This window comes from Clytia hemisphaerica, unplaced genomic scaffold (assembly GCF_902728285.1).
Source record: "Clytia hemisphaerica strain Z4C2 unplaced genomic scaffold, Clytia hemisphaerica genome assembly, whole genome shotgun sequence".
Lineage (NCBI taxonomy): Eukaryota > Metazoa > Cnidaria > Hydrozoa > Leptothecata > Clytiidae > Clytia > Clytia hemisphaerica.
The window spans coordinates 16,172-29,253 of record NW_027103751.1 but is presented as its reverse complement, the minus strand read 5'-3'; the positions used below and the strand labels follow the sequence as shown (position 1 = coordinate 29,253).

Sequence of the window (13,082 nt, the reverse complement as noted above, 5' to 3'; positions counted from 1 at the left end):
GAAGTGTGTGTTTTGGGCTCAAGGCTGAGGAGTTTTGCTTAACCTTTTAGTTTAGGTTCTAAACTAATTGCCATGCTAAAATCATTTTGAAAATTTCACAATATTCATGCTCATTGGGTATCAACATCTTTTGGTTACCACCGTTAAATTATCTAATCTTTTTTTTGTTTCCGAATAAAGATTTCCAAAAATAATTGACAGCTGAAAATGCCCGGGGGGGTACTAGGGCAAGATGGGTTACGGGGATGCTCCGCTGGTCAGGGTACCTTTTTTAACCTCCACGAGTCCCAGGTAGGGTCGCAAAAACACCAAAATAGAAAAAATCAGTCCCTCGTAGGGTGCCTTTTTTTGGAAAATTTGGGGAAAAAATAGAAAATTTGAGAAAATTTTAGAATTTCAGTCCCATTCAGGGTCACTTTTTTCGCAAATTTCGAGTCCCACGTAGGGTCCATTTTTCGAACCTCAGCGGAGCACCCCCGTCGGTCGACAAGGGTAGTACCCCCCCCCCCCCGGGTGAAAATGTTTTTCTGATTTCAGAGGTTTATTTACTTGGTTGTTGATCATAAAAAATTTGCAGAGAAACATTTATCACGGTTTTAACATTTTGGAGGATGTAATGGCACGATTGCGTGATCATGACTTTAGTGGGTAGTGGTTGAAAATTAGTGAACAGTACGACTTAGTGAACAGTGGGATCTTGATTCAATAGATTTCATTTACTCGTCTATTTAGCATCGAAGATCAAACTGAAAATATCAAAGACAATTGTGTTTCGGCAACCCTCCTAAAAAGAAGTCTGAGCTTTGATGACCAAACTTGAAGACCTTACAAATGCATTGCCCTTAGTTTTTTAATCGATAAAGCGGTTAGTGTAAAACGTAGGTCACAGGTCACAGGTCACAGGTCGCAGGTCACAGGTCACAGGTCAGTGATGACAGGTTAACTCTAATCAATGTCATTGCAGAGGAAAATGTTTGGAAAACACAAAAAATTATCAAAAACATAATTCTCAAGCAATTTCATCCATATAGAACCATTTCAAACATCAAAATTTAGCCATGTGCTTTTATCGATCTTTCGCAGTTTGCGCCGTGTATAACGCAGACCAGAAAATATTTGAAACCATATTATACGTATAACAGGTATATTACATATTGTAATGTTTGTAATGTTATATGATGGTTACATATAATAAAACAAATCGCTCTAAAACTACCTTCTCAGAGAACTCACAAGCTTCTGATTGGTGTAATTTTATATCCAGCCATATTGTTATCATCACATTCGGCATGCTGAATATTTTTGGTGTTTTTCTCTTGTAAGACATGATATTTTGTAATTCTGTCAATATTTTTGTCAAAAATTGTCATTAAGTCATTAAAATGACAATTGAATAATTAATTAGTTTCATCCTTCTAAAAACACTCTCTTAGGGACCTCACAAGCTTCTGATTGGTGCCGTTTTATATCCATTCACACTATCTACATCACATTCTGTATTATAAATATTTTTCGTTTTTTTGTCTGTTATTGCATCATATTTTATGATTCTGTTAATATTTTTGTCAAAAATTGTCATTAAGACATTGAAATAATAATTGAATAGTTAATTAGTTCCATCCTTCTAAAACCACTCTCTTAGGGTCCTTGCAAGCTTCTGTTTGGTGCCATTTTATATCCGTTCACACCATCCACATCACATTTTGTATAATAAATATTTTTCGTGCTTTTGTCTTGTTAGGCATCATATTTTATGATTTTGTCATTATTTTTGTAAGTCAGTGTCACTATGTCAAAATAGGTTGTTATTCTATTCAATTGTCATTTTATAATATCTAAAGGTCTAAATAGCATGTATTACTTTTTTGTAATTTAATGCACTATGTATTGATGTTATGTTATGTATATGTTATGATCTTTATTTTTTTCCGGTCTGCACTTTGTTGACCTGTGACCTGTGACCTGCGACCTGTGACCTGTGACCTGCGTTTTACACTAACCGTCGATAAAGCCTGTATATCTGGTGATGGATCAAAATGTGACGACTCTCTCCATACCTCTCTACTACAAATGATCTGAAAATAAAGTTTGTCCGGAAAAAGGTGGGCAAAGATAAAGGAAATACCAGGTTCGAGTTATGGAGACTCTTACTATTGTATTTTAATTATCTACAACATCCTACAAATATTCCAAAAATTTTGCATCGAACCTTATCCCAGTAAGTTAGTCAAGATATTACTTCTACCTTTTCTTTTCAAAATTTGTATTTTTTTTGTAAGTGTTAACTGCAGAGATAAATTGGAAAACAATTTTCCATTCTCATGTGTTTACAGTTCAACAACCAAATACCATTTGAGTAATCATTTAGGAGCGTACGACTTAAGTTTTAAAGGGGCTGTCACGTTTTCAAAGGCAGATGTCTTTTTGAGTTATTTTGGGTGCATTTCACGATCCGGTCCACTTTTTTTTGCCAGAATAATTTTATAAGAACACAAAAATGATGAAAAGCACCCAAAATAACTCGAAAAAACATCTGCTTTGAAAGAATTGTTTATGAAAAATGTTAATGTTTTTACAATGTGGTGAAAAAGTTTTCAGTTAATTTTCCTGTTTATGAAAGCCTTTTCTGTGGTTTAAAGGGAATATGTTTTTGTTGAGAACGAAGTTTGTTTTGGTATTAAATGAAGATTTTAGGAAAACCAAAGTTGTGTAAATATGTTTTCCTCACTTTTTGCCACACCTCTTTGCATTTTTTCTAAACTTACACCAAATGGCCGTTCGCTCTTCAATCAGAATATTGTTTTGTTTTAAATTATGTAACCTGTTTACTTGAAGACTAGAGATTGGAGTAGTAGAAAATCTTGTCCTATAAAATACGACAACTTCACATTGGACAACTTTATTGGGATTAAGTTCTTATGACAGTATCGTCTGTGTAGAGGTGATGTAAAAAAGTAACCCTGATGCTTTGTCCAATGCTATCAAATGATGTAAAGAAGGGGCCCACGTACTGATCTGTGTTGAATACCGTATCCTCTTCAACTGTCATTTCTAAGCAGGCATCTCCAAAGAGAGTGTATTGAACTCTGTCATAAATAGGATTGAAACCAGGCGAAAGAAGTGTCCTTGATCCCATAACAGAAAAGTTTTTTGAGGAGTATTTTTTGAATCCAATGTATAAAAAGCCTTTTTTAAATCAACAAGAAACAGCACACAAATAATTTCCTTTTTCAAGTTCCACAAGGATAAAGTTGGGCTATTCCAGAAATATTTTGTACTTCTTACGTCGAGGAGGTCTGACGTCAGAAATCTATGGTGGTCCAAAGAAATGAGACAAAACTCCAAGAGGGTCCAAAAAATTTGTATAAAATCCAGGGGATCACCTTTTTATAAGGCTTCCTCGACATATAGGGAGTAAAATTTTTTCCTGGAATAGCCAATTAGAAACACATATCCACTGCATTATCACTTGAGTACTCGTTCCAGAAGCCAGATTGTGAACAACTTGAGAGTGGACAGTTGGGCCATTCCATTTTATATTCATAAAGGGGGTGGGGGGTGGACGAACATTTTCAGGGGGCAATCGGAGAAGAATTTCCAAGAAGTATAACGAAGTATTTTTTTTCATTTTTCCAAGTTTATTCTAAAATTTTTAAGGGGTTAAAGACTGATTTTAGTTCGTCCACCCTTACTTTTAAGGTATGTAAAAAAAATTTCCAAGGGGTTCTTTTGCAAATTTTGCCATTTTTCAGGGGGTATTCATATATTTCTAAGAATGTTTATTTGCCTTAAAAAGGTTCGGTTCCAATGTATGGAAATTTAATGGAACAGCCCATTGCTTGAAACATTTTCATATGGTTTATTGGTAATATTGGAATGGGCTTTTAGTTGTTTACATCGTCACAATATCCCTTTAAAAACTGGAGTCACTTGCAATCTACGTCAAAATATATTGAGAATTAGTTTATTAAATCAAGGAGTTATAGTCTTCTCTGTGATGGTAAATGCTTTAAATAGCTGTAGGAGAACATGTTATAGTCTTAAGTCTGCGACTTGGTATATTGGGAAATTTATAACGTGTGTACTTACAGGTCACTCGGGTTTGAAGGGTTAGACGAATAATCAGTTTTCTTGGGCCTAGGAAACATTTTTCAAAAATGGCCACTGAGCAGTTGAAGTTGAGCCCAGTGCGTTGTAAACCTTTAATTAACGTATAGGCACACATGGCATATTCATCGTAAATATCTCGGTTCGGAGTAAGAAAGAAAAGTAACAAGTCCTGTCTTTTTTAGATGAGATTTTTATATTTCTTTATAATAATATTTCGATATCTAAAAAAAGCTATGAATCTAAAACCTAATTAAAAAAGTCTAATTATAATGTACATTATTTATGATATAATATATATAAAACTGGAGAATTCATCTGCGACATGTCATCATTGGGATGATAATTTCGGTGTAAACAGTGAAAATCCATAACATTAATAAACAAGACGACGGCAATGCAACCATGAATAGTATCTCCTGCTCCGGGGAGGGCGAGGAAGTTACGGGCGGTGATGAAGGTGGTATTGATGGCATTGTTGGGGCGTCTTGTAAGCTATAAGGAAAATGTGAACTATCAAAAATATTTTAAATTTGAACAATTTCCTAACACCCCTTAGCCGTTATAAAGAATATGCTATATTATTGGAATCCTTGATTTCAGGGGGTTTCCTCAATCTTTTTTCTAGACAAAAATTTCCATCAAAAATCTTCCATAGAACAGCAAATTACCGTAATTCCTGGTGCATTTGCGGGATCGTTTTGCTGCTTTTTTTTTGAAAATACTGGCAAAAGTAATCCTGTACAAATGCTTAGACAACACACAAAGACCTTATTGTGACTGATGGCCTTACCTGTTGGAGCTACTTTGGTACCTTCCCAGATTGTTAAACCTTTTCGGTTCTAATGTAACAATAGAAAAGTTTAGCCGGGAATGAGAAAATTTTGCCATTCTATGAATAATCATGACAGAGAGCGGTGGCATTTGTTAAAATAGAGTTCAGTATAGGAGAGAAAAAACAATTATGATGGAAATTCCAAACCCATATTACCCAACAGAATTTCTTCATACACTTATCAAATTTCTACGTTCTTTTTTTCCCTCGTGAAATCGCTTAAACCTAAAGTGCGTGTAGTACCTCACCAAAACCCTGTATTTTCCATTCAGTTTCTACTGCATAGAAAAAAAGCCATGACATCAAGTATAGTCTAAATAGTGTACGAGTTTAAAATATTTAGTGTGAGAAGCAAGCGGGGATCGAAATAACGAAAAGGATACTTACACTTGCATTTCATTGGCATCATTGAAGTACCACCCAGTTGCAATAACAACCATAGCAACGATAATACAAAGCAATATGGTTCTTTTTGAAGAAATTATTTGGAAAACTCGTCTGATGATCGTTTTTCCATAACATATGGCAGTGGTAATAAAACCCATTAAAACAGATGCTCCTTTCTTTAAGAGATTTTGACTCTTGCCTTTCAAAATCCTTACAAATACAGTCACCCTCAATACCAATTTCAATGCAAAGAAAATTTTACGGTTGATGCTTCCCTCATATTTTTCCAAAAGCTTATCAATAAAGATCTTTAAAGTTGCGTATAACACTAGTATCGAAATCTTAATTTTCTGGTAGGTGTGTAGCATTAAATTTGTCAATGAAATCCTTTTTCCAAATACAACTACAGCCTTTTCAAAGACAATAACAAACAGTATGATAGCCAATCCAATCAAACTATACAAAGCGAACTCTTTCAAATTATCCATGGAGTCAACTCGTCCAAATTCTTCTACCTTTTTCACAGGCTCTAACGGGGCGATATGTCGAGATCTAAAAATGATTAGAGAAATGAGAAAAACTACACCCTTAGTTTGTGTTCGAGTTATGGAAAGTTAGACAGCGCAGCTAACATTGTAATGTTCCACTGGGATGAAAAAAGTCATCTCATAACCATATGTTTAATGCGACCGTAGTGTAATGGGAGAGCATCCGGCTACGGTTCGCAAGGTTGTGGTTTCAACCCCAAGCCGGGTCATACCTAAAATTCTCAAAATGTTACATGATGCCTCTGCTTAATCTCAGCAATTAAGAGAAGGATCAAGGGTAAGTGGAGAAATCCATGGAGAAAGAGTGGTGCCCTCCTCTACCTTCGGCTAGAAGCTATCGAAAGAGGAGCCTTCGGGTTCGCCTCCAACAGGCAGACTTACTTACTTTACTAAAAAATCTACGAAAAGGAAAACTTACTGTAATACTTCACAATCATATCCAGTATAATAACAAATTGCCAAACCAATGGCTGCAATACTAAAGAATGCTGCCATGTGATTTTCTTTAATTGATGGAAGATTTTTCTTTGTGCTAAAAATCCAAGCACCATTGGCAAGCCAACTAACATCACCATTTGACGCAAATAGTTCATCAAAATTTCTGTAAAGAATCCTTTAGGGACAGGTGGTGGTGCTGGTTTGGCAGGGGTTAAGAATGCGACAAAATCTGCTAACCTATGAAAGGAAAACAAGAATAAAATGTTTTTCTCACTTCCAGTACAGCCATTATACACCCACCGTAGCCGTCAATTGCCGGGCGGCCATTTTTTTGTCCGTTTTACCCTACTAAACTCAATCCAGTCCTTTTTTACACCTTTTTCTATTGTCTATAGGTGTGAAAAAGGACGGTTTTAGGGTGGTAAAAGGAACAAAAGTGCCCGTGCGGTGATTGGCGGCTACAAAGAGATCAGCATAGAATGAAAACGAACTTTAACGAAAAATTTTGCCAACAAGGTATTTCTCCATTTAAAAACACTTTATTCACAGACGTCTGTCGGGTCGACCCGGTAGGATTTTTTAAAGCGGATGGGGGTGATAAAAATAACGGACCAAAACTCGATGGGGATCGATATGACCATATCTTTTATGGCTGGTGATTTAAACGCCATTGTTTCGAGCCGAAAGATTCAGTGGGGATGGAAGAAATGGAAAAATATTTTGTAGTATATTTTGCTTATCTGATTGTTTTCAGCCGGACAAAAAGCAGAGTTTAATTTTCCACTGGGAACGATATTTTGGCCGATTTTCCAGTGTTAAGGGATCCCAGTTGGTCTGTGAGAAGGGGTTGTATTTAAAAAAGTATTACTTACCGGTATGATCTGTAGATGTAGACGGCAGCCGACGAAAAGACAACAGTGCTTGAGACAATGAGAGAATTCTTCAGTTTTCTCTTTCGTTCGATCAATTCATTTGTTTGTTTTTCTCGGCGGTCATAGCTAGAAAAAAACAAATGAAAAAAAATGATTACTATAGTCTACTTACTTAGGATCTTAGAAACTCTATACGACATGTATTTTGAAAAATCGCGTATCAACCCAGTTGGCACACAACGTTGTTTCAACGTTTATTTAATGTTCACAACGTCCATATGACGTTAGATGAACGTTGAAACAACGTTGTGTGCCAGCTGGGAATTGCTTTTACCTTATTGGCCCTTTTACTCCTTCTACACCGGCTCTAATTTATCTGATCCCTTACGCTGGCCCTTATTACGCCAGTGACAAAAATTAAAACGCCGCAATTAGGGCCAGAATTAAAAGAGGTGACAATTTTATTGCTTTTTTTCCTTCATATGAAAAAATAGCAACGCGTATTTCCAAGAGGCATAACTGTTTCTTAACATAATCGAGTTGATTGAGGGGGGATGTCGGCTTGAAGTTAGGTAATCTATTGGTTCCAAGGGGGGTCTGAAAAGTGAGGGGACCTCTCGAAATCGACCCTTGCAGAGGACAAAATTTAGTGAAAAAGTGAGCGTTATAATGAGACATTTTTACATTTCTTTCTCTCAAGATTAAAAATTTTCTTTAGAATCGTGAGTTTCCGACTCATATCGTTCCAATATCCAGCACCCAATTTCCTAAGCACCCCTCCTCCGGATATTGATCATCCAAGTAGAGATGATTTTAAGATTTCATAAATTTTAATTGGCTTATAAAAAAGAGAATGGCAATGTAAAGAACAAAACATTATAAAGAACTTAGATTTTCATCAACTGGACGTAGGATTTAAGACTTTTTTTCTTAAAAAGGCTTTTGATTCAAAGAACCACTGCAATAGAAATTAAGTTTCAGCATCAAAAGATAAAAATATCACTCCTTAAGGGCTCTGACCATAGTGAATTTTTCATAATTGCCGTGTTTAAAATGTGTTTTCTGACTGATGTAACCAACAAAACTATGGCATGTTATACATTTTCTGTTAAACAAACTATTCCTGAATCTGAAAATTCAAAAATTGCATTGAAAAAGTTTGATGAAGAAGAAAATGAAGACTTTTGCGAGGAAGAGTATTTCAACTTTGAAGAGCTTAGTTTCGGCGAAGAAAAAACATTTTGAAAAATTTTTCGCAGTAGATGGTGTATCTTTTACCGAACAATAAAATTCTTGCGAAAATTTTTGTAATGCTTCTTTGTCTCGAAATTCAAAATAGTGGTTTTCATCAATTTTTCATCTGGATTTTTGCTTAAAAAACATGATAAACTTTGACACATCTTTTAGAAAATTTTCCGCAAAATTTGTTATAAAGTTGTCTCAAAATAATTTGCAGCTGAGACAAAAAATGGCTGTAACTTTTGATAGAATTCGAATCAAGTTGCGATTTTGTGCTCGTTAAAAAGATATTCGTGAGTGGAATTTATGAAATAAAAATTTGAGAAAAAAAAGGAAAATGAAAGTGAAAAAAAGAAGAAAAAAATTAATTCTGTAGAAATGTGCTATAATTACCATTTTCACAGGAGTGATTCTTCAATCTTAGATCATCAACACTGTCAAAAAAAATTTTCAAAAATTATTCAATCAAAAGATATCAAACAATTTATTGCGGTTGACCTATTAAACACTAAAGTATAAAAAACGACAAAAAAAACCCTTTTGTCGATCAACCAGCAATAACTTTGTTTGAATAGCTTTGATTGAATGAATATTTTGAAAAATCTTTTCACACTGACGATTGATCTAAGATGAAGAGCACCCTGGAAAATGGTAATTATACACATTTCTACAGTTCATTTGTTTCTTCTTCATTTTTCATTTTTCATTTTCCTTTTTTCTCAAAATTTTTTACTTTAATATTCCACTCACGATATCTTTTTAACGAGCACAAAATCGCATGTTGATTCGAATTCTATCAGAAGTTCAGCATTTTTTCTCCAGCTGCAAATTATTTTGACAGACTTGTTCAATCTGCGGACAGTTGAAAAAAGTTGAAACAAAAAAAATTAATTACCCATTAAACTTAGCACTTTTTTCAAAAGGTGATGGTCTTTTGAAAGTTTATAAGTCATTTTGCATCAAGTTCTTAATAACTCTTAAGGGATTTGATTAAAAAGCAATTTATAAAGGCAGTTCTTTGTTAAAAGTGTTAAAGAATCTAAAACATAACTTTTATGTTCAGATACTAAAATCAATTTTCTGACTATGGAGCCCTTAATTATCTTTTTTTAACGGTATATAAAATGTTAGAATTGAAAAATTTGCTGAAAAATGGAAAGCAAAACAAGAACTGGTAAACACTTGAATCAAATGGAATTTGAAATTTACTTACTTTGATAATGTAGTGTTCACAACATACACGGTGAAGAAGTAGACAGCGTAAAACGTCCATAGTGCGTATAACTCAGACCAGACATTGACTATTTTTAACTCTGGTGGTCCATGGAGGAAATTTTGAATTGTCATGTACCAGTTTGATTCCTCTATCTTTGGAGGATACCTATAAGAAAGTTAGAAGTTTTAAAAAGCTCCCAAAAGTCAGAAGAGGGAAAATCCCGCATTTCGTTGGAAGATCATCATTGAGCTAAAACATTTATTGGGTTTGCATACAGCTGATGTGTCTTTTCCTTTGTTTAAGAAAGGTGACAAAGCAAATGATATCACATTGTACCCTTAAAATACCTTCTTATTATAAGAGACGCCTGTGTCACAGACCCGGTGGGACCCATGTACCCAATGGATAATTTGCCAAAAATTTCGTCCCCAGTGAGAAAAATACGCTACAATCTCAGCCCCACTGGAAAATTAGCTTTCTTTTCATCCCCATTTAAAGTTCAATGTACATAAAAATGCCCTCCAAAACCATCCCCACGTGAATTTTTTGACCTGGTAATAATAGAAGTTCAATCTCCATCGAGATCTCGATAAAGATCTCAAGCCCCTACTGTGGGATGAAGTTCACCGGGACTGTGTTATAAGTAACTCGCCTTATGATAATTAGAACTTAGCTCTATAATAATTTTTTGTAGACTTAAAACATAAAACAACTCACAGATAATTGTGGATTTCCTTTGGAACAATAGTTCCAATTATCCATACCAATGACGTTGCACAAATTAAGTAGATGTTGAAACTGTGGCAACGGTGGGTAGGATGAAAATCTTCATCCGAGAAAACGATTTTTGGGTCGTTATTTATCCCCACTTCAACATCGTTTGTACTGGAAACATTGGTTTCAATCACATTATTTTCATCAGGTCGTTGACTTAACTTATTGTCAAGTCCACAGACTGACTTTGTCAGGTCGATAACCTAAGAAATTCATATGAATAAAGGTTAGTCTAGCACATGGAAAAAAATGTAAGTAGGATAGTTGGGGTTGTAATGATTTCAGGCTTGGCCTCATTGAAAACAATTTGCGTTCTTTGAATATTGGAAATTAGTTATTCACTAAGGGTATGCTAGTCCTATAGTGCATGGAAAAAGTTGTTAGTAAAATAGTTGGGGATGTAACGGTTTGAAAAGGATTATTTCTTTAAATCTAGCGTTGAGATTGTTTGTTGTCACTGAAAGTAGCTTCGAAAGGGGTCTCGAGCAAAGCAAATGATTATTCTCATCTCATTCAAATCCAACACTAAGGCAAATAACTTTCTAAAACTCACGAGAAGTTCATTTTCTTGTACCATAGAAAAAATCGTTATACAGTTTTTTTATAAGAACGAGCTATATAAGGCTTCGAAGATCGAAACATTGAGAACAAGGTAAGAACATTTTAAGGGTTTATGGGCCCTAAAACACGCAGTTTTCTAGGAAATGTACAAAAATATTCAACAAAATGACAAAAATAATAATAATTGGAAAGGATAGATGTCGCTGGTCTTAAAAAGGATTAACAGCTTCATGGAGACCTCAAAAACTAAACAACAGCTTAAAGTCAATTTTGGACAAAAACTATAGAAAATATTTTTTTACGAGGAGTCGAATGTCCCCTTTGCTCAAGCGAACGTTGCATTTAATACTAGAAAAACAAATTCATGCTCGATTTAATAAGTTCAAAAACTTTGGAATCTAAATTTAAATTTCCGCTAACGGTGGACGATTTTGCAATGAAAGAGTTGTAGATCATTGAATTAACAAAACAAGAATTTACATACTGGGTCCTCAAGCGGACTTGAATTATCCATCTTCTAACTGCTATACAATAATTATTATTAATAGTCCATAGCAAAAACTACCATGAAATTTCTTGGCTATAAACACGTGTTCTCTCTTGCTATGAACTCAATTTAAATGTTTTTTATTCTTGAAGTTTACTTTTCTTTTTGCAAAAATGACATATTTGACGTCAATTTTAAGAGAAATTAAATATTTGATGTCAATTTTATGAAAAGAATATTTGACGTTAGTTTTATAGTCGTGGTCAAACTGAATTCGTTTTTTGTAGAGTTAAACCACGGTCCTCCTCCGTTTTTAGCTCCTCTGTCAATTAAACAAACCTTCTTTTTGGGAACGTTTTAGAGCACAGGCATCTAAAATAAAGACTGGAATTGGCATTTCAATAGCATCACAATATTTCAATAGCAGTTATTGTAAAAAAATAAGACTCATATTTTTCAAAGAATTCGTGTTTTGCTTGCTTGCGAAACAGAGTTCGCTAATTCTTTCCCTTTACAAATGATCAACCCACAGATTTCTGTGAATCCCGAAGGGCTAGACGTCGTGCTTTAAGCTCTTCCAGGCAAAAAAGGTGAATATTGCCATTATATATGCTGCTATTGTTTTCGAAAAACCGCGAAGCTTCTTATTGGTCAAGCGCTGAAATTCTATTGTAATGTCACGTGACCTAGGTAGGATTTCCTACCTAACCTCGCTTCAGGCATACCACAAGGACGATTTAACCTTGACCGTAAACTTCGTGTGATTTTTATGAGACGCCAATATATTTGAGCGCTGGGTAAGTCATTCTTTTTTTATTTCATAACATTTTTCATTTTTATGCATCTTATCATAAATGATTTCTCATCGGTCACTTACATTTAATCTCTCCCATTACTCCCTGAGATACAGTACAAAAGGTGTCCCGAAAAAATATATCGAGTTTAAACAAGCCATTAAGTAGAAAAGTTTGTGTGTGTTATCGCTGAAATATGAGAACGTACTCCATCTTAATACAAAAGTTAGTTTAAAAAAAAGTATCAATCAATAGCCCTTTTTACTACTCCATTGTTGTGTCGGTTGTGTAATGACAAAGAAAAAAGATAAAAACAAAATACAGGGTGTCCCTAATAAAAGTATCGAGTTTGAACATGCGATTGAGTAGAAAGTTTTAAGTGTGTATTCACAAAATTGTATTTTAAGCTCTCCCTCTTTTTTCTTTGTCATTACGTAACAATAAAAACATACTCTGCCTGTTTACAAATGCAACGAAATTACGATCATGAGAAAAACGCAACAATTAAAACATGTTTGTAAAGAATCGTATGTAAAACTATGAAAATAATAAAAATGGAATGTATAGAACAATAAAAAAGTAAAACTAGGCAGCGGTAGAAATTTATTAATTTTGATTTTTAAAGACGTACATTTATGCAACAGGGGAATAGTAAAAAGGGCTATTGATTAATTTATACGTTGTAACTACCTTTTGTAATGAGCCTATGTGATGGAGAACGTTCTTATATTTTAGCGATAACACACACAAACTTTTTTACTCAATCGCATGTTCAAACTCGATACTTTTATTAGGGACACCCTGTACAGTGCTACTGTGATTAC

The 13,082-nt window shown here is 34.5% G+C and overlaps 1 protein-coding gene across 1 annotated transcript; it reads right to left on the bottom strand.

The window, feature by feature from the left end:
• Window positions 1–4,291: 4,291 nt before the first annotated feature.
• LOC136805488 (uncharacterized) lies at window positions 4,292–11,571 on the bottom strand. The gene is made up of 7 exons (XM_067062061.1): window positions 11,462–11,571; window positions 10,360–10,619; window positions 9,640–9,807; window positions 7,188–7,313; window positions 6,296–6,552; window positions 5,330–5,881; window positions 4,292–4,602 (listed from the first exon to the last, which is right to left on the bottom strand). Exons 1-6 carry the CDS (start codon window positions 11,489–11,491, stop codon window positions 5,859–5,861), a joined length of 864 nt encoding a protein of 287 aa, XP_066918162.1. The 5' UTR covers window positions 11,492–11,571; the 3' UTR covers window positions 4,292–4,602; window positions 5,330–5,858.
• Between the last annotated feature and the right edge of the window lie 1,511 nt (window positions 11,572–13,082).

Coding starts and splice junctions, on each gene's coding strand:
- LOC136805488 (XM_067062061.1), bottom strand. CDS start 11,491: ATGGATAATTCAAGTCCGCTTGAGGACCCA. Junction 10,620..11,461: donor CAAGTCCGCTTGAGGACCCA/GTATGTAAATTC, acceptor TGAATTTCTTAG/GTTATCGACCTGACAAAGTC. Junction 9,808..10,359: donor AAGGAAATCCACAATTATCT/GTGAGTTGTTTT, acceptor ACTTTCTTATAG/GTATCCTCCAAAGATAGAGG.